Source organism: Prionailurus viverrinus, chromosome B4 (genome assembly GCF_022837055.1).
Source record: "Prionailurus viverrinus isolate Anna chromosome B4, UM_Priviv_1.0, whole genome shotgun sequence".
In the NCBI taxonomy this organism is placed as follows: domain Eukaryota; kingdom Metazoa; phylum Chordata; class Mammalia; order Carnivora; family Felidae; genus Prionailurus; species Prionailurus viverrinus.
Window position 1 is genome coordinate 74869761 of NC_062567.1, and position 24710 is coordinate 74894470.

A 24710-nucleotide genomic window follows, 5' to 3' on the forward strand; every position below is an offset into this window, starting at 1 on the left:
ATAATGTATGATTCCATTTATATGGTGTTCTAAAACAGGCAAAACCAAGGAGAACAGTGGTTTCCTGGCAGGGCAGAGATTGCTTGGAAGACATACAAGAGAACTTTCCGGGGAGATAAAAATGTTCTACACAATGTTAAGTGTGTGGGCAACACGAAAATTCTTTAAATGTACCCTCAGCAGTGTACAAACATCCTCCCCAAACATTACAGAATCGTTACATTCAGGCAAAAACCACCATTGACAGAAAAATGGCTGAACTCAGGTAAATCTTAGAGACATTACAAATTCTCATTGGAAAGCAAAACAAGCAGAAAATGCTCTGATTATTGTCCTAATAATCCACACAGGAGTAATAAAAATTTAATGGTATTAATGCTAACAAACAAAACAAGCAAGGGGAAGGGAAGAGTAAAAGAAATTTCTCTTTTCTGCTGATGTCTGAACAGCAAGGTTTCGTGTTATTAGTTGAATCCAGGCACTCGGGACGCAAACCAGCTTTTATGGAACATAAGTTTCTTGTTGCTAAGAAGTATCTCAAAGGCTAGAAAACAAAACGTGCTTTCATCCCCTTACGTCTGGAGGTGTGTGTGCTGTGCTCAAATGCATGGGGTTGAGTGGAGAAGGCAAGGACTCCCTCTTTCTGTCTGTATTAATTTGTCAGGTAAACATACTACCGATCCCTTGAGACTACTTAAAACTGTAGAAGCATGGGTTTTCCAGAAAAGTATTCCATGCCAGTTCCTCCACTTCTACAGTCAGGAAGTTACCAATGCTCCCACCACAAACACTACAGAACATAAAACAAAACACTACAAAACTTCAGAAACATGATGGTAGTCTTTGGGAGACTTTATTACCATACCATTCCCAATACATATCATTCTCAAAAACATCACCTCTGATGATTCTTTGAAAGATTAGTGAAGATTATCAGGAATCAAGGCAAATCGGATTTTGCAACATAGCAACAGCTCAACCTTTAGGAATGTAGGGTATTTTTTTTCTTCTCAATGTTACTGCCTAGCAAAGTTAATATATAGCAATAGTCCCTAGTCATCTCAATATAATGTGGCTTTACACCTAATCCCTCATGACTAAGCAAAGGACTGTCATTTGATGCTCAAATTTTAAAACGGATTCTACAAGCTACCTCTAAAATTAAATAACTCAAAACAGCCAAACCAAATACACAAAGCTATATTTTCTCATCAGAGCTTTTAAGATCCCAAAACCTCAAACATATTTGAACTATTCATGTTCTTAAAATACTGCATTTCTTTTACTCTGCTGTGGATCAAAAATACCATTTGATTTCACGTTCCCAGAGGTGGAGGCTAAAGGTCATTGGCGAACACAGTTCTAGGCCCCTGTTTATAGCAAAACAGTGATGGATTAAGTAAGAAATCGTAACAGATTTGGAAATACAAAAGTCTGCTCCTCTGTCTCAGGGGTAAATGGAGCATGGATTAGGGAAACCCACTCTGGTGGAGTCTTAAGTAGTTGGTACCAATGTATAATTTAGCATTTTATTATTTTATCTGATTGCTTCATGTATTTTTTTTTAAGATTTTATTTATTTTATTTTTCAAAAAAGATTTTTTTTGTTAAGTAATCTCTGCACCTAATGTGGGACTTGAATTCATGACCCAGAAATCAAGAGTCCTTTGTTCCACCAACTGAGCCAGCCAGGTGCTCCTGCTGCATATATTTAATTCATTCCAATGAAACATAAGCTGTTTGAAGGAGCAACTTCTGTTTTCTGTTCTTGGTAAATATTTGTTGCTGTGATTTACATTTTTGTTTGCATTTTCCGGAATATTCAGCACTAGTACACTGTGATCATTTTATTTTTTTAATGTTTATTACTTTTGAGGGAGAGACAGAGAGAAAGAGAGCAAGCAGGGGAGGGTCAGAGAGAGAGGGAGACACAGAATTGGAAGCAGCCTCCAGGCTCTGAGTTGTTAGCATGTGGGGCTCGAACTCACAGACTGAGAGATCATGGCCTGAGCTGAAGTCGGCCGCTTAACCAACTGAGCCACCCAGGCGCCCCTTATTGCGATCATTTTAGAGTTTGACATCTCACCCTATCTGTGATCAAATGTAAGGATACAGAAATCTCACCTGCTAAAAAGATAACTTGAGTGCATGTTAAATACGTGCATCGCTAAGTGGAAATTCACACCTGAGAGTGAAAACATAGCAGAAAGCATCTGAGTGGAAGCAACACAGGAACAGAAGCACGATTAGAAGTGATCTTGCCTATATGTAACCGGGATTCCATGAAGAGCTGCTTCACGGTCTTCTGAGGCATAAACTACTCTTTCCAGATAAGGCAGCCTCTGAATGGTCTGTACTAAATTCACAGCTACGGTTTACTTAACCTTCCCCCTCAGGCCTACTAGCTGCTGAATGCCTTCTTCTAGAGACAGCCTACTGAAGAAAGAGGGAAAGGTTTGATGAGCTCTCCTTGAGTAAGAGAGGCAAGTAGACAGGTTGTCCATAGCATCAAGGGAAGTCACAAAAAAGGATGTGATCTTCCCATTTGTGACAACACGGATGGATCTGGAAGCTATTATGCTAAATGAAATAAGTCAGATTGAGAAAGACAAATACCATATGATTTCACTTCTGTCTGGAATCTAAAAAACAAATGAATAAACAAACAAAAAGCAGACCTATAGAGAACAAACTGATGGTTGCCAGAGGGAAGGGAGTGAGGGGAAAGGCAAAATGAATAAAAGGGAATAGGAGACACAAGCTTCCAGTTATAGAATGAGTAAGTCACAGGAATAAAAGGCACAGCACAGGGAACACAGCTGATGATTACTGTGTGCATTGCATGGTGACAGATGGCAGCTACACTTGTGGTGAGCACAGCATACGTATAGAGAAGGTGAATTAATTGTGTTGTACACCTGAAACTAATGTAATACTGTATATGTCAGGTATACTCAAATTTTAAAGATCTAAATAAGAAATAAATAAATAAAACAAATTAATGCTATAAAAACTACACTGCCAACAAAACACACTTATTTTCATTCTTTCTGGTAAAGAAACAGCAGTAAAGAATTTAAACAATATGGTCAGATCCAAAGAATAAGCAGGTGGGTAAGAAACAAAACAAAACAAAACAAAAGAAAGTGGGAGAGATAAAGAGAGAAAAGACTCTGGCCCCATTAAGAGAATGATAGGACAACCACCTCTTTTCCTCCATCTTTTCACATGCTCTTGTCCTATGGCTTTCAAATTTTTCTGAATACCATTTACGTTAAGTACTTTTTTAAAAAAAAATTTAAAGTTTATTTATTTATTTTGAGAGAGAGAGAGAGAGAGAGAGCGCACGAGCGCACAAGCAGGGGAGAGGTAGAGAGAGAGGGAGAGAGAATTCCAAGCAGGCTCCATACTGTCAGTGTGGAGCCTGATGCAGGGCTCGATCCAATGCACCATGAGACCATGACCTAAGCCAAATCGAGAATCAGATGCTTAACTGACTGAGTCACCCAGGCTCCCCTAAGTAAGTCGTTTTTATATTAAGACTCAGTGGATGTGTCCCCAGAACTGAAATAAGTTTCATAAAACAATACTTATTAATTTTGGTATTTTCTATAGCACTTCATTTTTGAAAACGTTGACCACAACCTGCAGTTTGAAGAACACTGCTCCTCTTTCCCTTAAAACTTTGCACTAAATTAAACCAAGTTTATTTACAATCCCTTTATTAGTATTCAAAAAACAACACAATAAAAGACAAGTCTTCCAGATCAGACTGTCATTCAGCTACTCAAGAATAGGGAATATTATCTACTTTAATAGACAAAGAAATACAGAGACTTACACAGAGAGTAAACACAGACAGTACTTCCTCAACTCATTATTAGCTCCCTTTTGGCTCTCTCATTTTTAAATTCATACAGCACATAACTCTCCATTGCAAAGGAACATAGAATGCTGCAAAATATAACAGCCAGCATATTCACACTGAAGACTGTCTTAAAAACTGCGATCCAAATCCTGCTTTTTTAAGTCAGAAAATATCTGGAAGTAAAATAGTTTTCAAGTAATCTTCTGCCGTAACTTGTAGACTGCATTACTAAATTAGAGTCAAATCCGTATGGAAGGCATATAAAGATCAGTGCTGTTAACCTTGGGTGCATATTAACAATTGATGGTGGGGTGGTGGTTAAAACTCCTTTCTGGGCCATATCCTGTGCCAACTAAATCAGAAGGGGGGCAGATCGTGAGCTTAATTACTTAGTTCCATGTCTTAATAAGCCAACATAATGGGTATGATCTCCATGTCATCGAAGATGACCACCTCCCTATACCAAAATCTGATTTTCCAGAGGTCCTCAATGAGCCATCTTGAAACACTACCTCTAATGGAAAGGGAGTTTCTTCAATCTATGCATATCTATCACCACTACTAGAGGAAAAACACTCAGCTTGACATTGAATCAGTAAATCTCTTCCCTTTTTTTTCCCCCCCATTTATTCAGCAAGTAGTCTTTGAGCACCTACTATCTTCTGGGCCCTATTTTAGGTGGCAGGGATAGAACAATAATCAAGTACAGATAAGGTCCCCCTTAAAAGTATAGCATCATTGTCTAAATTCCTATCTGTGAACAGCAACAAATCATACTACATTATTCTACAAATACCTATTTGTTTTCTTATTTCCAGTTCATTGTCCTTACAGTATTACAGATACTCAAGCATAAATGAATCATTATAGAATACAGAGCAAAAATGATACAACTCAAAAAGGCTTAGTATATCTCTAGCAGGTGTTTTACAGAACTCTGGCCTGAGTATCTTAACTCCACTACTCCTTTCCAGCTGCAAACCTGGAATGCAGACTGTCCAGTGAGTAGGACATCAAAATGACAAGTGAGCAGTAGATAAAAACACCGTGTCTGGATTTTATGCTGATGATGCCCCTGACAGAGATATTGGTCATCTGACAAGTCTTTCTTGTCAGAAAGTATTTATGGAACTTTTTTCAAGATCTCAATACTGGGCTTAATGCTCTTTAAGCACTTTAAGAAGTACTTCTAGATATAAACCATTCTATTTCTTCCACACAGTTATGAGAGACCAGCAGTTTGAACAGTTGTCATTCATTACATACTCAAAGTTTACCCAAAAATGAAGCTAATTCCTCTCCCTCTACCCCAGTCTCTGGATCTTCCTCATTCTACTCTGTTGAATTATTTGTCAACTACTATTTATTTACTGCTATAAGCAATGCACTTTTTATTTTTCCTTAGCTTAGAAAGTCAATAAAAACTTCTCACTTCAAACCTGTCTGCAAGCCTTATTTCTTTTCGAAGCTGAAAAGTATCTGACCCATTTCAGATACAAATTTACTTCCAGAAAACTTGCAAGATATTAAAAGTTTAATCAAAGAAATATGAATCAGCAAAGCCCTACCTCAGGAGATTTGCCAGATATAGGCCTGCTTTCTGTTTTGTTTTTTTTTTTTTCCTACATTACAGGATTAGCTCTGACCAGGCTATAAATCTCATTAAAACACTGCTAATTGAAAATATCACCTGTGGCATCATTAGTATCAGGCTCTTTTATTAAATTTGAAATTACTGACTCTTCCCCTTTAGGTGATAAATGGCAAACTGCAACAATATTCGTGTGTTATATATTCCAGGAATCTGACAATTTTGATAAAGGAAGTGGAACCCCCCCTTTTCAGTATTCAAAATCTGATTATCTACCATCAGAGTATGACCTAAAGGGGAAAACAAGATTGTTCTGTCTTCCTGCGATTAAGGGAAACCATACATAGACCCTTATATGGTGCTGAGCCTCAAATCTTCTTTTCAGGTCCAAAATGTCTACCATTTCTTTTCTTTTCTTCTTCTTCTTCTTCTTCTTCTTCTTCTTCTTCTTCTTCTTCTTTGATGTAGTTCAGCTTCCTTCCCTCTTCGCAGACAAGCATCACTCACCACCTATCTGTTGGTGTTCTGCTTTGCTCATTTCATCCCCACTACCAAGCCTATCTTCAAAGCCCCCAAATCTCCTTGGTCCCCCATTCCTCGCTGCAGTGAAATACAAGCATAGATTTTTTTTTTTTTTTAAGGCTTTAATTGCTAATGACTTTTGGGAAAATCCTAAATAAAAGTACCAGAACATTAGTCCTATGAAATGGTAAAAAGGCCTTAGCGATCTCTCTTCCCTTTGTGCACCCAGTGGTAAGCCTTATGAAAATCGCTCCTCCTTCAAACCATACCTTTGATGAAAGCCTAGTCTTCTAAAATGGCCAACACATTCCCTGGAGATATTGCAAATTAGGCTGATGATGTAATCAGAGCAGAACTGTTCTTTGCTCCCTTTCTTTTACAGTAGGTAGACAGAGGGAAGTAATCTGCATTTCTAAGAATATGCAGAGCAGAAGATACCTATGAAACTTCAACTCTTCTCAGGGACAATAACCATCTTTTTATCAGTATCAGCCAATCTGCAGCCAGAGTAACCTTTAAAAATGTAAATTTGGTGCCCCTGGGTGGCTCAGTTAAGCCTCCTACTTCAGCTCAAGTCAAGATCTCACGGTTCCTGGGTTCGAGCCCCGTGTTGGACTGTCAGCCCAGAGCCTGGAGCTGCTTTAGATTCTGTCTCTCCCTCTCTCTTCTTTTAAATAAAAATTTTTTAAAAACATAAATTTAAGGGGCACCTGGGTGGCTCAGTTGATTAAGCGTCTGAATCTTGATTTCAGCTTAGGTCATGATCTCATGGTTTCCCGGGTTCGAGCCCTGCATCAGGCTCTGTGCACTGACTGTGAGGTTCCTGCTTACGATTTTCCCTCTCTCTTGTGTCCCTCTCTATTCACACTCTCTCAAAAATAAATAAACTTAAAAAAAAATTCCTATAAATTAATATGAAAAAGACCAACTCCCCTTCCCCCCCCCAAAAAAAAACTTTTGAATACTTACTTCTCAAGAGAAAACATGAATGGCTAGTAAACGTGTTGAACAGGTGCTCAGCCTCATAAAAAATCAGGAAAATGCAAATAAAACCACAATGAAATCCACATCCACTAATTGACAAAAATTAAGACACTGACTAAATAAAATACTGGTTAGGATGTAGAACAACCAAAACTTTTAAACTCCTAAGTATACTGGCAAAAACAAGTTAGCATTATTTTGAATAAAGATACACAAACTTCGAGCTGCCTTGGTGGCTCAGTAGTTTAAGTGCTGGACTTCCTCTCAGATCATGAGCTCAGGTCACGATCTCGCAGTTCGTGGGGTTGAGCCCCCTGTCGGGCTCTGTGCTGACAGCTGGGAGCCTGGAGCCTGATTCAGATTCTGCATCCCCCTCTCTCTCTGTCCCTTCCTGCTCTTGTGTTTTAAAACAAACATTAAAAAAAAAAAAGGGGTACACAAACTTCATAATCCAGCAATTACATTAATCCTACAACCCCTCTGCCTGAAACATTTTCTTTCTCCATCTTTGCAGGCTCAAATCTTACTCTTCTTTCAGATACGCCTTCAGGAGGTAGAATTTAGTATTTCTATGCTCTAAACTCCTGTAGCACTTTATCTCTAAGTGCTCTGATGTATCAGTTTCTAGCTTGTATCATACCTATTTAAATACATGTCTTATCTTCTCTAGCAAATTATAAGCAACTAGAGGACAAAAAGTTGCTTGATTTTGTCTTTTAATTACCATGGCACCAGACACAGCACTACATATAGAAGTGTATGGTTAAGACTCAAAGCTACACAATCAAGCTGGAACACAAAACCTAGCATTCAGAAGGCACTCAAGTGTGTGTTGAAGGAATAAAAATCTGCTGAGGGACTGAATCAACCAGGACTTGATATGCACACAAAGCATGAAGTAGCCGTGAAAGAAAATCACAACATCAATTTGTGTATCCAAAGCCCCCAATCTATTTTTCTCCCAGATTCTGGTTTGATGTTGCATCAGGATAGCCAGCTATCAGCTACAAATGGAAACTACTGCCAACCAGGCAGACAAAGAATGAGGGCAGGGCAGGAGGAGGTGGAAAAAAGAAAGAGAAGGTAACAAAGCAGAAGGAAGGAATGGCAACGCTGGAGGTCAACTTCCATAAGTATTCCAAGAGAGCAAGAACCAGAAGGAAGAAAAGTTACAGACCTTTGGCAAAAAAGACAAGGAATGATAGGACAAGTTAAAAAGACGAGGAAAGCAAGCCAGCAATCGATTATGTGCTAGACACTCTTGGACTTATATTATGCAGTATTTCAGACTTTACAAGAAGGTTAAAAAAAAAAAAAAAAAAACTTAACAGATACCTGTGTACGCTCCACTCAGCTTAAGAAATAAAGCACTAACAGGGAGGGATGCCTGGGTGGCTCAGTCAGTTAAGCGTCTGACTTCGGCTCAGGTCATGATCTCATGGCTCCTGAGTTCAAGCCCTGCGTGGGGCTCTGTGCTGACAGCTCAGAGCCTGGAGCCTGCTTCCAATTCTGTCTCTGTCTCTCTCTCTCTGCCTCCTCCGCTCACTCACTGTCTCTCTTTCAAATATAAAAAAACATTTAAAAGAAAGAAAGAGCACTAACAGTTGAAGCCCTCTATACCCTTCCTCCATTGTATCCCCCTTTAACTTCCAAAGGCAACAGTAACATAAATTTGAAGTTAAACACTCTTACTCATTTCTTTGTATTTTTACAGTGGTGCCATCTTTTTAAAAAGCAGTGGTAAATTTTATGGTAAAGGGAGGAATCTCACCCAAATACACAGTCCATCATAAGACACTGAGAGTAAGAGGGAAAGTAAAGGCACAGTCAGTAACAACTGACCAATTCTAAGACCCCAAAAAATGGAAAATTTAGGAGATGGATGGGTAACAGTTGAAGGGGGAAAAGTGAAGGCAAACAGTAGTGAAAAAGACGCACAGCAAAAAAAAAGAAAATTCAGGTTTTCATAATAATTTTTTACTGTTTGTTTTTCCGAGAGAGAGGGAGAGAGAGAGACTGAGTATGAGCAGGGGAGGGGCAGAGACAGAGGGAGACACAGAATCCGAAGCAGGCTTCAGGCTCCAAGCTGTCAGCACAGAGCCCGATGCGGGGCTCAAACTCACAGACTGTGAGATCATGACCTGAACTGAAGTCGGACTCTCAACCGACTGAGCCACCCAGGTGTCAAAAATTCAGTTTTGATGAAGAGAAATAGTTGCCTCAGAAACTGCTACGCTAGTGGCCTTTGAAACAAAATAGAGTGAATTCAGTTCACATACCCAACAAATCAGCACAAACTATCTGTTAGACACTCTTCTCCTAGAGCATTTATTCTAACTGGGGAAAGAGTCAAACAAATGAATAAGATATCAGATGTTTGGAAAAAGATAAAGCAGAGCAGAGTAGGCAGAGTACTGGTGAGGACAAGGAGGTGTTTGCTATCATATGTGAAGGTGGTTACAGAACCTCTCTCTGACAAAGTGACATTGGAGCAGAAACCTAAAGCAAGTAGGGAATGCAGAAGACTTTCAGGAAGAGGGGCGCCTGGGTGGCTTAGTTGGTTAAGCATCTTTTGTTTTTTAGTGTTTATTTCTTTTTTTATTAAAAAAATTTTTTAATGTTTATTTATTTATTTTTGAGAGAGAGAGAGTGAGAGAGAGAGACAGAGCACAAGCCAGGGAGGGGCAGAGAGAGAGGGAGACACAGACTCTGAAACAGGCTCCAGGCTCCCAGCTGTCAGCACAGAGCCCAACACGGAGCTCGAACCCACAAACCGCAAGATCGTGACCTGAGCCGAAGTCAGCTCCTCAACTCACTGAGCCACCCAGGCGCTCCAAGGAACTCTACTCTTGATTTTGGCTCAGGTCCTGATCTTACAAACCATGAGCTGATATAGCATGGAGCCTGCTTAGGATTTTCTCTCCCTCTCTTTCTCTGCTCCCTACCCAACCCCCTGGTGTGCATGCACATATGTGTGGGCTCTCTCTCAAAATAAATAAAAATTAAAAAAAAAAAAAAAAAAAAGACTTCCAGAAAGAGTAACAGCAAATGCAAAGGCCCTGAGGCAGAAAGGTGCATAGGATTTGAGGGACTGTGAGACCATCAGATGTGGCTGGGGCAGAGCATGCTATAAAAAGAGTCTAGACAGAATGATCAGAAGGGCACCCTGTGTACATCAATGCCAGAACTGGGGCTTTAATTCAAAACAAGATGCAAAATGAATGGAGGGTTTCCAGGAGAAAAGTGAAATGATCTGCTCTACATTTTAAATAAACCATCATATAATTTATCATTTAAATAGGGACACTTTGTGAGTAAACAAGGGTGCTATTAGCAGTTACCTCAGGACAACAGACATTAACAAGACCTTAATTTTAAAAGCCTTCTGTGCAGGGGTGCCTGGGTGGCTCAGTCAGTTAAGCGTCTGACTTCAGCTCAGGTCAAGATCTCATAGTGAGTTTGAGCCCCATGTTGGGCTCTGAGCTGACAGCTTGGAGCCTGGAGCCTGCTTCAGATTCTGTGTCTCCCTCTCTCTCTTTGTCCCTCCCCTGCTTGTGCACATGTGCTCTCATGCTCTCTCTCTCTCTCTCTCTCTCTCTCTCTCTCTCTCTCTCAAAAATAAACGTTTAACAATAAATAAATAAAAGGCTTCTGTGCAGAGCCAGTTTGAAGGGGTTCTTCTGGCCAAATCTGGAATCATTTAATCAAGATATATAATGGTAGTAAAAGATTACAACATATTGAATAAAGTAAAAATCTGAGACTACATTGTTAAAAATAAACCAATAAGAAGGGAAAGTTCCCTCTTACAGTAGACAGCCAACTAGTAAATGTAGAAGGAAAGACATAATTAGAAAGTCATCATTTGGGACGCCTGTGTGGCTTAGTCGGTTAAGCATCCCACTCTTGGTTTCAGCTCAGGTCATGATCTCAGGGTTTCATGAGTTCAAACCCTGCATCTGGCTCTGTGCTGACAGGGCAGAGCCTGCTTGGAACTCTCTCCCTTTCTCTCTCTGCCCCTTCCCTTTTCATGCAGTCTCTGTCTCTCTCAAAAATAAATACATAAAGCTAAAATATATACATATATATATATACATATATATATATATACATATATATATATATGAAAATCATCATTTAGCAATCATCATAAAGAAAATTGATTAGGGCAAGAATCATCAACAAATGCTAAAACTGGTTGGTGAAAATTTGAAAATAGGATATTTACATGGTGTCAAAATGTCGCCCCTACAGAATACTAATTACAAAAGGCAAAGCAATAAATTTATAATGGAGAAAACTGGCATACCCCACCTTAACTAAGTGGTCAAAATTAACATTGCCAGCAATGGGACCAATCAATAGCATGTGTCCCCTAATATGATACACAGAAAACTCAGCATCCCTTCTTAGGTAGTACCACCCAAAGCGTATAACCTGAATCTACCATGAGGAAACATCAGACAAACCCAAACTGAGGGATATTCTACAAAATAACTGACCTCTACTCATCAAATTGTTAATGTCATAAAAATACAAAGACTCGGGGCGCCTGGGTGGCTCAGACGGTTGAGCGTCCAACTTCGGCTCAGGTCACGATCTCACGGTCCGTGAGTTCGAGCCCCGCGTCGGGCGCTGGGCTGATGGCTCGGAGCCTGGAGCCTGCTTCCGATTCTGTGTCTCCCTCTCTCTCTGCCCCTCCCCCGTTCATGCTCTGTCTCTCTCTGTCTCACAAATAAATAAACGTTAAAAAAAAAAATACAAAGACTCATGATCTGCTCTAGATTAAAGGAGATAAAAGACATGACAACTGAGTCAATACATGATCTTGGATTTTTTTTGCTATAAAGGACATTATTGGGACAATTGGCAAAATCTGAATAAGGTCCACAGATTAGATCATACACGGTATTGTGTGTTAAGCTCCTAATTTTGATCACTATATTATAGATACGTAAGAGCATTTCATGTTTTTTTCCTCCCCTCCACCGGAGAATTTCATGTTTTTTAAAAACACACACTGAAGTTTTTAGGTGTTAAGGGACACTGCAACTGCAACTTAAACAGTTCAGACTAAAAAAATAATAATAATTCTAGGTGTTGGGGAGGAGCAGAAGAGAGGAAGATAAAACAAATATAGCAAAATGTTAACATGTGAGTAATCTCGGTGAAGGGTATTTACAACTTCGTTGCACTGTTTTTGCAAATCTTCTTCAAGTCTGAAGTTGTTATTATTTTTTATGAACAGAATACACATAGACTTCTAAGTTTCTGTGTAGAGAACAGGCTATGGGGGTGATGAGTGCAGAGTTGGAAGCAGGGCTGGACCAGTTAAAAGGCTACTATAGATTAAGGACAGAGGTCATGAAAGACTGCACAGTAGGAAGCTCCAGAAATTGGTCCCTCCACCAAAATAACTATTGAGCCGGCACAAAATGCTTGAAGCAACTATTCTGGAACTCTGGAATCTAGTCAAATACTTGCAGCAGACAAGGGAATGCTTGATGAAGAAAGAGGCTGGTAAATTTTAGTGAATTTCAGCATCTGGCACACCATCTACCTTCCCCTAGCTCCCAGTCCCATGGCAGACAGCTGTGGGGACAGTAGCCTGGGATCCTGTTGCAGTCTGCTGGTGTCAGGGTGGGCAATAGGGACCTTGTCCTCCAAAAATCAGCATTATATATTCTGATTACTGCTTTTGATTGCTGAAGAGCTGGCACACAGGCTGGACATTGTTTCAACCACCATGGCTGAGGTGGCTTCCTTAGCAGAGTCAGACAAAGGGATTTAAAGAAACAGAACATTCTTTTTTTTCCCCATTTTTTCTTATTAGATCCAAGCATTTAAGAAAATTTCTGTCAAGTCACTGGCGGACCATGGAGCTCATAAAAGAGACTTCAGTGTTCACAAAAAATAAGGAACGCATTCTTTACAAAAACACTTTGGGAAAGTCACTAAACAAATGGACAATTTCAGCTTTAATCAAGTAACAACAGTAATCTCTAGGGAGGGAGTAGAATCTGATTTCCAGAGCTACCATATTACAATACTCAAAATGTCCAGTTCTAAACAAAAAATTACAAAGCATACAAAGATTAAGGAAAGTATGGCCAATTCACAAGAAAAGAGAAATTGACAGAAACTATCCTTGAGCAAGCCTAGACACTAGACTTAATATACAAAGATCTTAAATTAACTATCTTAAATATGCTCAAAGAGCTGAAGGAAACCATGGACAAATAACTAAAGGAAACCAGGAAAACAATGTATGAGCAACTAAAGAATAGCAACAAAAGATCAAAGTTATAAAAAGTAAACAAATAGCAATTCTGGACCCAAAAGCACAAGAGCTGGAATTAAAAATATACTAGAGGGACTCAACAGAAGATCAACAGAAGAAAGAATCAGCAAACTTGAAGATGGCAAATTGAGATTACTCAGGCTGAAGAGCAAAAACAAAAATGAAGAAAACTAAATAGAACCTAAGAATACAATGGTACACCATCAAGTGTACCAATGTGCATATTATGGGAGTCCCAGGAGAAGGAGAGAAAAAGGGAGAAAAGTTTTTGAAGAAATAATGGTTAAAAACTTTCCAAATTGATGACACACGTGAATCTACACATTCAAGGAGCTCAACAAACTTCAAAAGAATAAATTCAAAGACAGCCACAGCAAGGTACACAATATTCAAATTGTTGAAAAGAGAGAATCTTCAAAGCAGCAAAAAGTGACTCATCACATTATGAGGGAAACTCAATGAAATTAATAGCCAATATCTCATCAGAAACCATGGAGGCCAGAGGCAGTGGGATGATATATGTAAAGTGTTGAAAGTAAAAACTATCAACCAAGAATTCTAAGATGAAGGAGAAATTAAAATATTTCTCAACAAAAGGTAAGGAAGTACGGGGCGCCTGGGTGGCTCAGCCGGTTAAGCGGCCGACTTCGGCTCAGGTCACGATCTCGAGGTCCGTGAGTTCGAGCCCCGCGTCGGGCTCTGTGCTGACAGCTCAGAGCCTGGAGCCTGTTTCGGATTCTGTGTCTCCCTCTCTCTCTGTCCCTCCCCTGTTCATGCTCTCTCTCTGTCTCAAAAATAAATAAACGTTTAAAAAAAAAAAAAAAGGTAAGGAAGTTCATTGCTAATAAACCTGCCCTACAAGAAATGCTAAAGGGAATCTTTCAGCCTGAAATGAAAGAACACTAGATGGTAACTCACAGTCATATAAAGAAATAAAGATCATTACACAGGTCACACAGGTAAAATACAAAAGCTAGCATACCATATTTTTGGTATGTAACCTCTTCTTTTTGTTTCCTATGTGACTTAAAAGACGAATACATAGGGGCACCTGGCTGGTGGAACGTGCAACTTTTGATCTTGGGGGTTGTGAATTTGAGACCCACATTGAGTGTAGAGCTTACTTAAAAATATTTTTAAAAAAGACAAATGCATTGGGGTGCCTGGGTGGCTCAGTCGGTTGAGCGTCCGACTTTGGCCCAGGTCATGATCTCGCGGTCCGTGGGTTCAAGCCCCGCATCGGGCTCTGTGCTGACAGCTCGGAGCCCGGAGCCTGTTTCGGATTCTGTGTCTCCCTCTCTCTCTGACCCTCCCCTGTTCATGCTCTGTCTCTCTCTGTCTCAAAAATAAATAAACATTAAAAAAAAAATTTTTTTTAAAGACAAATGCATAATACAATAATTATAAATCTATTGTAACAAGCACACAGCGTATAAAGACATAATTTGTGACAATAACAACATAAAGAATGGAAACAGAACTGACAGGAACAGAGTTAATGTATGCTCTTTTTTTTAAGTTGTGATATAATTGGGGCGCCTGGGTGGCTCAGTTGTTAAGCATCCAACTTCGGTTCAGGTCATGATCTCACAGCTCTTGAGTTTGAGCCCTGCATCAGGCTCTATGCTGACAGCTCAGAGCCTGGAGCCTGCTTCAGATTCTGTGTCTCCCTCTCTCTGCCCCTCCTCCCTTGGGCTCTGTCTCTGTCTCTCTCTCAAAAATAAACATTAAAAAATATAATAAAAAAATAAATAAATTTGTGATATAATTGACATATAACATTATATTAGTTTCAGGTGTACAACATAATGATTTGATTTTTATAGATATTGCAAAATGATCATCATAAGAAGTCTAGTTTAATGTATGCTCTTGAAGCTAAATTGTTATCAATTCAAATTAGATTCCTATACACTTAGGATATTAACTGTAATCCCCACGGTAACCACTAAGAAAATAACTTTAAAAATATACAAAAAAAAAGGAAATAAAGAAGGAATTAAAATGATACATTAGAAAAAATCAAACACAAAAGAAGACATATTGGAGTAATTGAGGAACAAAAGAATATGACATATAGAAAACAAATAGCACAATGGCAGAAATTAGTTCTTCATTGTCAGTAATCACTTTAAGTACAAATGGATTAACTCACCTATTAAAGACACAGATTGGGGAAAAAGATATTTGTTCTTGTGGTCAACATGTGACCAACCACATGTTGCTTATAGAAGACTCACTTCAGATACAACACACAAATAGGTTAAAAGGAAAACAGTGAAAGAGGATATTCTATGCAAATAGTAACCAAAAGAGAACTGAAGTGACTAGTCAAATATCAAACAAGAGGCTCCTGGGTGGCTCAGTCAGTTCAGCTACCAACTCTTGATTTCCGCTTGGGTCATGGTCTCACAGTTTGTGAAATCGAGCCCTGCGTTTGGCCCTGTGCTGACAGTGTGGATCCTGCTTGGGATTCTCTCTCTCCTCTCTCTCTCTCTGCCCCTCTCCAGCACGCACTCTCTCTCTCTCTCTCTCTCTCTCTCTCTCTCTCTCTCAAAATAAATGGGATAAACATTTTTTAAAAATATATCAAATAGGGGCGCCTGGGTGGTTCAGTCGGTTAAGCATCTGACTTTGGCTCAGGTCATGATCTCACGGTTCCTGAGTTTGAGCCCAACATAGAGCTCTGTGCTGACAGCTTGAAGCCTGGAGTCGGCTTCAGATGCTATGTCTTCCTCTCTCTCTGCCCCTCCCCTGCTCACACTCTCTCTCTCAAAAATAAACAAACAGTAAAAAAATTTAAAAACATATATATCAAACAAAATAGAACTTAAGTCAAAAGTTGTGACAAGAGGGGTACCTGGGTAGCTCATTTGGTTAAGCAACCCGCTCATGATTTTGGCTCAGGTCATGATCTCAGGGTCATGAGATCAAGCCCTACATTGGGTTCTGTGTCTCCCTCTCTCTCTGCTCCTACCCCCACTCTCTCTCTCTCTCTCTCTCTCTCAAAAATAATAAACATTTAAAAAATGTGTAAAAAAACATCACAGGAAAAGCAGACCAATATCCCTTATGAATAAAGACACAAAAATCCTCAACAAAATACTGTACTAGCAAACTGAATCCAATGATCATACACTATAACCAAGTAGGATTTTTCCCAGAAATATAAGGGTGGTTCAACATAAAGAAATCAACGTAATATACCACATGATCATCTCAACAGACACAGAAAATGCACTGGACAAAATTCAGCACCTGTCACAATAAAAACACTCAGCAAAACCTTGAAGCCATTATGCTAAGTGAAATAAGACAGTCACATAAGGACAAATTTGTATGATTCCACTTACATGAGATTCCTAGAGTAGTCAAATTCATAGAGACAGAAAGTAAAATGGGGGTTGTCAGGAACTAGGCGAGTTAGTGATTAATGGGTAGAGAGTTTCTGTTTGGGAAACTAAAAATATTCTGGAGATGGATGGTGGTAATATTTGCACAACAAATTCACAACAATGTGAATGTACTTAATGCCACTGAACTATACACTTAAAAATAGCTAAAATGGTAAATCTTATGTGTATTTTACCATGATAATACACACGGACATTCGTACAAACACACACACGTACATACACACACAACAACCTAGGAATAGAAACTTCCTCAAAATTAAAAAGGCATTTATGAAAAATTCACAGCTCAGTGGTGAAAAACTGAAAGCCTTCCCTCTAAAATCAGGAATAAGCTAAAGATGCCCACTTTCACTACTACTATTCAACATTGTACTGGAAGTCCTTGCAAGACCAATTAAGCAAGAAAAACAAATAAAAAGCATACAAACAGGAAAAGAAAAAGTGAAGCTATATCTATTTGCATATGACATGACTCTACATATAGAAAATCCCATAAGTCCAGGAAAATGTTACCAAAGCTAAAAAAAAAAATTCAGCAAAGTTACAGGATATGAGATCAACATAAAAAATCAGTAGTTTCTAAATAATCAGTAGTTATCACCAGCAATAAACAATCCAAAAAGGAAATTAAGAAAACAATTCCATGTACAATAGTATCCAAAAGAGTAAAATACACAGGAATAAATTTAGCCAATGGTATGAAAGACTTGTACAGCTTTTCCTTGACTTACAATGGGGTTACATCCCAATAAACCCATCATAAGCTGAAAATACTGTCAGTCAAAAATGTATTTAATACATCTAACCTACCAAACATCATAGCTTAACCTAGCCAAATGTACTCAGAACACTTACATCAACCTACTGTTGGGTAAAATCATCTTACACAAAGCGTATATTATAACGAAGTGTTGAATATCATGTAGTTTATTGAGTACTGTACTGAAAGTAAAAAATGGAATGGTTGTATGGATACTGTACAGTTATAAGCATATCATTTGCAACCCTCATGATCACCTGGCCAACTGGGAGCTGTGGCTCACTGCCACTGCCCAGCATCATGAAAAGTATTGGACTTGATACCACCAGCCCAGTTAAAGTTCAAAATTCAAAATTGGAAGTATGGTTTCTACCATGTGTATCACTTTTACACCACTGTAAAGTCAAAAAAATCATAAGTTGAACCATCGTAAGCTGGGGACCATATGTCGGTTGATGGGGTGCCTGGCTGGCTCAGTTGGTACAGCATGTAACTCTTGATCTCGGGGTTGTAAGTTTGAGCCCCAAGTTGGGTGTGGAGATTCAAAAATGAAATCTTTAAAAAAAAGAAGACTTGAGGGGCGCCTGGGTGGCGCAGTCGGTTAAGTGTCCGACTTCAGCCAGGTCATGATCTCGCGGTCCGTGAGTTCGAGCCCCGCGTCAGGCTCTGGGCTGATGGCTCGGAGCCTGGAGCCTGTTTCCGATTCTGTGTCTCCCTCTCTCTCTGCCCCTCCCCCGTTCATGCTCTGTCTCTCTCTGTCCCAAAAATAAATTAAAAAAAAACGTTGAAAAAAAAAATTTTTTTAAAAAAAAGAAGACTTGAAAAGACACTTCCCCAAAGAAGATCTACAAATGGCCAGCAAGTACGTGAAAAGATGCTCAACTTCATGGTCAAGGAATAGCAAAACACAATCACAATGACATACTACTTCACACTCATTAGGATGGGTTTAATTAAAAAAACAACAAAAAGAAAATAGGAAGTAAAAAGTCCTGACAAGAGTGTAGAAAAACAGGAACCCTCATTCATTGCTGATGGAACATAAAGCAGTTCAGATGTTATGTAAAATAGCTTGAAAGTTCTTGAAAAAGTTTAGTATATACTATACATCTACCAGAATGGCCAAAATCCGGAACACTGACAACACCAAATACTGATAAGGATGTGGAGCAAAGGGAACTCTCACCAATTTGTAGTAAGAATGCAAAATGGCACAGCCACTTTGGAGGACAGTTTGGCCTTTTCTTAACAACACTAAATATATTCTTACCATATAATCCCGAGTTGCATTCCTTGTATTTACCCAAAGGAGTTGAAAATTATCTCTATACGAAAACCTACACATGGATGTTTATAACAGGTTTATTCATAATTGCCAAAACTTGGAAGGAATCAAGATGTCCTCCAGTAGGTGAATGAATAAACTGTGGTACATCCAGACAATAGAATATTATTGAGTACTAAAAAGAAATGAGCTATCAAGCTATGAAAAGACATAGAGGAATATTAAATGCATATTTCTAAGTGAAAGAAGCTAATCTGAAAAGGCAACATATTGTAGGATTCCAATTTTATGACATTCTAGAAAGGCAAAACTGGAAACATTAAAAAAAAAAAAATCAGTGGTTGTCAGGATTGGGGTGGAGGAATGAATAGGCAGAACACAGAGGGCTTTTTTTTTTTTTCAAGTTGATCTTTTTTTTTTTTTTTAAACATTTATTTAGTTTTGAGAGACAGAGAGAGACAGAGCACAAGCATGGGAGGGGCAGAGAGAGGGAAACACAGAACTCGAAGCAGGCTCCAGGCTCTGAGTCATCAGCACAGAGTCGGACGTGGGGCTGGAACCCACAAACCGTGAGATCATGACCTGAGATACTCAACCGACTGAGTCACCCAGAACACAGAGGACTTTTAAAGCAGAGAAAATCCTCTGTATGATACTCTATGATGGGTATATGTCATTCTATATTGGTCCAAAACCACAGAGTGTATACCACCAAGAGGGAACTCTCAGGTAAACTATAGACTTTGGGTGATTATGATACGTCAATTTAGGTTCATCAATGTAGGTACAGAGTGGGTACCACTCTGGTAAATTATGTTGATAAAAGGGGAGGCTATGCATGTGTGGAGGCAAGAGGGTATATGGGAAAATTCTGTACCTTCCTCTCAGTATTTCTGTGAGCCTAAACTGCTCTAAAGTCTTTAGATTTAAAAACAAAAAAGTTAAGCATAGAATTACCATATGAGCCAGCAATTCCACGCCTAGATATATATACCCAAGAGAAATGGAAACATATGTCTAGTACAGCATCGTGACTATAGTTAATAATACTGTAATGCAGATTTGAAACTTGCTAAGAGAGTAGCTCTTAAAAGTTCTCATAAGACTCAAATACAGAGAACAAACTGAGGGTTGATGGGGGGTGGGGGAGAGGGGAAAGTGCGTGACGGGCATTGAGGAGGGCACTTGCTGGGATGAGCACTGGGTGTTGTATGGAAGCCAACTTGACAATAAATTATATTAAAAATAAATTAATTAATTTTAAAAAGTTCTCATAAGAAAAAAACTGTTTTGTACGGTGAAAGATGTTAACTAGACATTGTGATCATTTTGCAATATATACAAATACATAATCATTGTGTTGTACACCTTAAACTAATACAATGTTATATATCATTATACCTCAATTAAAAGCAATCTACACAGAAAAAAACAGAAAAATAGAAATCTACACAGAAACTTGTATACGAATGTTTATAAACATTTCAGGTCAGGGCACCTGGGTGGCTCAGTCAGTTAAGTATATGACTTTGGCTCAGGTCATGATCTCACAGCTTGGCTCATGAGTTCGAGCCTGTGTCGGGCTCTGTGCTGACAGCTCAGAGCCTGGAGCCTGCTTCGGGTTCTTTGTCTCCCTCTCTCTGCCCCTCCACTGCTCTCTCTTTCTCTCCCTCTCAAAAATAAGTAAACATTAAAAAAAATTTAAAAACAAAATGTCATGGTCATCTCCTTTATAAACAACCCCTACAGCCTACCAATTGATGAATGGATAAACAAGCTGCGTTATATACATAGAAAGGGTTGCTCAGCCATAAAAAGGAATGAGATACTGAACTACTGGTACTTGCTACCTGTGAATGGACCCTGAAAACATGCTAAGTGAAAGAAGCCAGACACTAAAGGACACGTTACACGATTCCACTTATATGAAATATCCAAAATAGGTAAATCCATGCACACAGACTACAGAGGGGGAGGGGGAAATGGGGAGCAACTGCATTAAGAGGTACAGGGTTTTCTTTTGGACTGATGGGAGTGGTGGGTGGTCGCACAACATTGCGAATGTACCAAATAACACTGAATTGTTCACTTTAAAATGGTTAATTTTACATGATGCGAATTCCACCTCAACTTTAAAAAAAAAATGAAAGACATAAAATTCTTTTCAATATACAGAACTTGATCCTCTTTCTTTTTTTTTTTTTTATAACAGCACTATTTTGATACAATTCCTGTACTATACAATTCACCCACCTAACGTGTACAGTTCAGTTGTCTTTAGTGTGGTCACAGAATTGCCCAACTATCAAAATTAATTTGCAGGTATGTATATACGTATGCATGTATGTATTTTAATTAATTGCCACACCCAACATGGGGTTCAAACCCCAACATCAAGAGTTACATGCTCTACCGACAACCAGGCAGATGCCCCGGACCACAATTTTAGAACACTTATCAACCACCCCCCAAAAAACCCAGCACCATCAGCAGTCACTCCCCCATTACCTCTTTCCCCAAGCTCTAGCCAACCACTATTCTACTTTCTGTCTCTACAGAGTTGCCTATTCTGGACATTTCATAGAAGTGGAATCGTATATTGTGTGATCTTTTGTGACTAGCTCCTTTCACTTAGCATTTTTTTCAGGGGATTTCCTTTATTATAACAATAAAAGTTTGTACCAAGTATTAAAGTGTAAGGGAAAAAGTAAGAAAGATATTAAAGAACCATTTAGAGAAAGAACATTACTGAATATAAGGGCAGATCAAGTCCAAAACAGAAATCCAGTTAAGGTGAATCTTTATAAAATATAAATCAATAGATCTGAAGCGAAACCATTACAAGATGCAGCAGAAAATAAGAAAATTAGGTTAGAATGAATACATCAGAGAATATATTTTACAAAACAAATAGCTTGACAAAGAGAACATTTTCCCTAATAAAGCTGTAGGAAAATCGATTAGAAGGTTTAATTATAGAGAGAAACACAAAGAGCAAAGAATCATGGTCTTTGTGTATAAAAACTCCTCCAGTCAGTGCTTCTCAACCTGTGGTCGCTGGATTACCTGCATCAAAATCACCTAAGAACTTGTTTAAAAAATCAGATTTCTGGCCTGTGCCCCAGAAAAATCACTGAAGATGAGGCCCTGGGAACTATTTTTAAATAAGCACTCTAGAGGACTCTCATGAACACAAACGTTTGAGAACTAACATCTAATTAACACAAATTAATGCAAATGAGTAAACGTGTATCAAAGTCAGGAGAAGAGTGTGACAAGAGCAAAATGCATGAAAAAGAGGAAGGTGAAAAAAAAGAAAGAAAAAAATACTTGCCATTTGGGCACATCGTGCTCTGGGGAAAACAGAAAGTGATGTTTGGAAAAACTCTTGCAGAATTGATGTTAGAAAAAAATTCTAAAGGTGTGAATTTGCAAACCATTCGACTAATACCAGCGTAGCCCATTCGGGGTATGACACCGGAAAGCAGTTTTAAATGTAAGGTTATATGGTATGGAAAGCACATGACACACGCACAGAATGTTGACGATGTTAACTATTTTTATAACAAGTATGGTTATAGTTAATTATCTCCATCTTCTGACAAACTAGACACAACCAAACTTTTTGCTGTGGTAGTCTTTACATGAACAACAGTATGAATTATCAAATATTATGTCAGATACTGAGTATAAGCTCAGGGTTAGGGCATTTATTTTCAGACCAAGTTAATCTCTATTTTTCGGGCCAGACTTATGTAAACAAGGACAGACACAACTAGAGTTAAATGTCTTAACACTAAGAGCATTGCATGATAGCACTTAAATTTCCCTGAAAATCACTTAAGTATGTATACAAGATAGCCTTTATTATTCTAGCTGTAAGCACAGATTCCTGAAGATGAAGTACTAAGTTCTAACTCATTATTTTACTTGAGAAAAATCCATTTTGGGTTAGCAGAGATAAAGACAAGAAGTTTACATTACATAACTCTCAAAGTATCTCGTGATCAGAACGCAAAATTTGTCCGCTTTCACCATAAAAAACATCTTTCTCCTATAAACTCAAACTGTTAAGTTCTGAAGTCTCTTCTAACTCACTTATTTAGACTGAGCCTTACAATGCATTTGGAAACCCAATTATATTCCATCTAACCCTCACGTGCAGGTGTTTCAACATTTCCAGACCTGATTCTCGTACATCTCATAAATGAAACAAACTATAATGGGGAAATGAAATAACAAATGCATGCAAATAAATTACATGGGAGGTTATGCTTCTTTCATAGGAGATTTTTATTTCTGATCAATATTTGACTTGATACACTAGGATCTAGAAGTATCTAAAAGTTCTCTGACACTTTTTCTTTTCATAGCTTATGTTTCAAAAGGCAGACATCCTAGAATTAATCCTTAAAGCAAGCTAAGGTACAGATGTGTGGGCTTCTTCACCAAGGTTCCCTTCCAAGAAGCAGTCAACCAATATTCATCAATAAACCCCAGCTCCCAACTCCCCAGATGTGGCCCCTTCACACACCTCCAGCCCAACCTGACCACATACACATATACACACTATAGGTCTCCAATTTCTCACACTGGCACAACGGCCTCTCAACATTCATCTGGTTGCTAGCCAAGGGCCATTCCTGCTTCTTCCACTGATCCTGCACAGACCTGACACTGCCTTCTTTTTCCATTTCTTCCACAGTAGTCACTACTCAAAGTAACAAAGAAAAAAGTCAATTTTCCCTAACCGCAGACAGCTTATTTAACTCTAAATACCTCCCTCCCACACCCCTCCAACCTTATTTATTCCCTTCCCTGCTTTTGTTATTCAGAAGGTGCAGGGTCAGGTAAAAATCTCACTCACCTCATGCTATAGGCACCAGCACCCAGTTCCTGGCCGATCCCGGACAGACTAGCATCAAAGTCCTGCACCAGCCCAGATTCAATCACTTCATCGGCCAGAGGCAGCTTCAGAGCCCAGGCCATGCTGGCTCCTTCCTTGCCCCAGGAGACACCGTTTCTTGTACAAAGGCAAGTAGTGTGATTCTACCCAATGGGGGCAAGACTGTGGAAAACTCCAAACCAAGATCTCCCACGCCGTCCCCACCGACCACCCCCAAGCCCGAACCGCACTTCCCGCACAACTAATCTGCCGTACCCTCAGCTCCTGGCTCCTGCCTCGACTTCCAAAATCCCTCCCACCCAGTTCTTTGGAGCCGTGCGAGGGCCCCTGTGCTTAGCTATTCCAGATTCCGCTGAGGCAGCCCTAGGCTCCCGCACTCCCACTGCTTGGGCTCTCCCCTCGAGCTCGTGGTGGTCACTTACTGCCTCCCAAACAGACCAGCAGCAGCGACCCACTGCCTACCCGGCACTCCCACGGCGCTTTCGCACCTTTCTCCCCCGTCCCCTTCTGCTGGAAGCCCCCCTCCCTCCCGGGACCCGCTCTCCCTTTCCCCTCCAGGCCTCGCTTCCGGTCAGTCCCAAGATCACTTCCGGTCACCCCTTCTCAACCCCACGGCTCTTAGAACCCAATCCAGGTCTCCGCCGAGCCGACTCCCCGCCCTCTGCAGTCCCCCAGAGCCTCGGAACATGGAAGGGGAAAGTCCAGCACCGGCTGGAAACCTAGACTCGCCAGGGTCCTCCACCGCCCGCCGCCCCAGCGCCAACCAATCATGGCGCCCTCTTCCTTTGCGGGTCCGCCGAACATGACGTCACCCCGGAGGTCGCCAATGAGGAAGAGAGTTCGCGGGCTTCGGCAGTGATGATAGGCTAGCTGAGCGACGGCCCCTCCCCGCCCCCGGAGATGGGCTGGGCGGTCTAGGAGAGGACCCCGCGTGCGTCGGGTGTCTGCTGTTTAAATGGCTCTTTCTGAGGCTACCTGAGTCCTGCCTAGGGCGGTGTACCAAGTCGACACTCTAGGGTGTGGATGGAGCCTTCACTCTAGTCTTACCGAACTCACCCCGGCCCCTGGAGGACTCCA

At 39.9% G+C, this 24710-nt stretch overlaps 1 protein-coding gene across 4 annotated transcripts in view; it reads right to left on the reverse strand.

The window, feature by feature from the left end:
* The window catches only part of TFCP2 (transcription factor CP2), a 43979-nt gene extending 19830 nt beyond the window's left edge, over positions 1-24149 (reverse strand). For 2 of the 4 annotated variants that reach the window (XM_047866200.1, XM_047866197.1), the window contains exon 1: positions 23595-24148. In XM_047866200.1, coding sequence (XP_047722156.1) covers positions 23595-23716 — 122 coding nt within the window. In that variant the 5' untranslated portion in view covers positions 23717-24148. Of the gene's footprint in view, positions 1-23594 lie in introns of all 4 variants that reach the window. The other 2 variants (XM_047866198.1, XM_047866199.1) reach the window with 2 other exon arrangements.
* Positions 24150-24710: the final 561 nt, after the last annotated feature.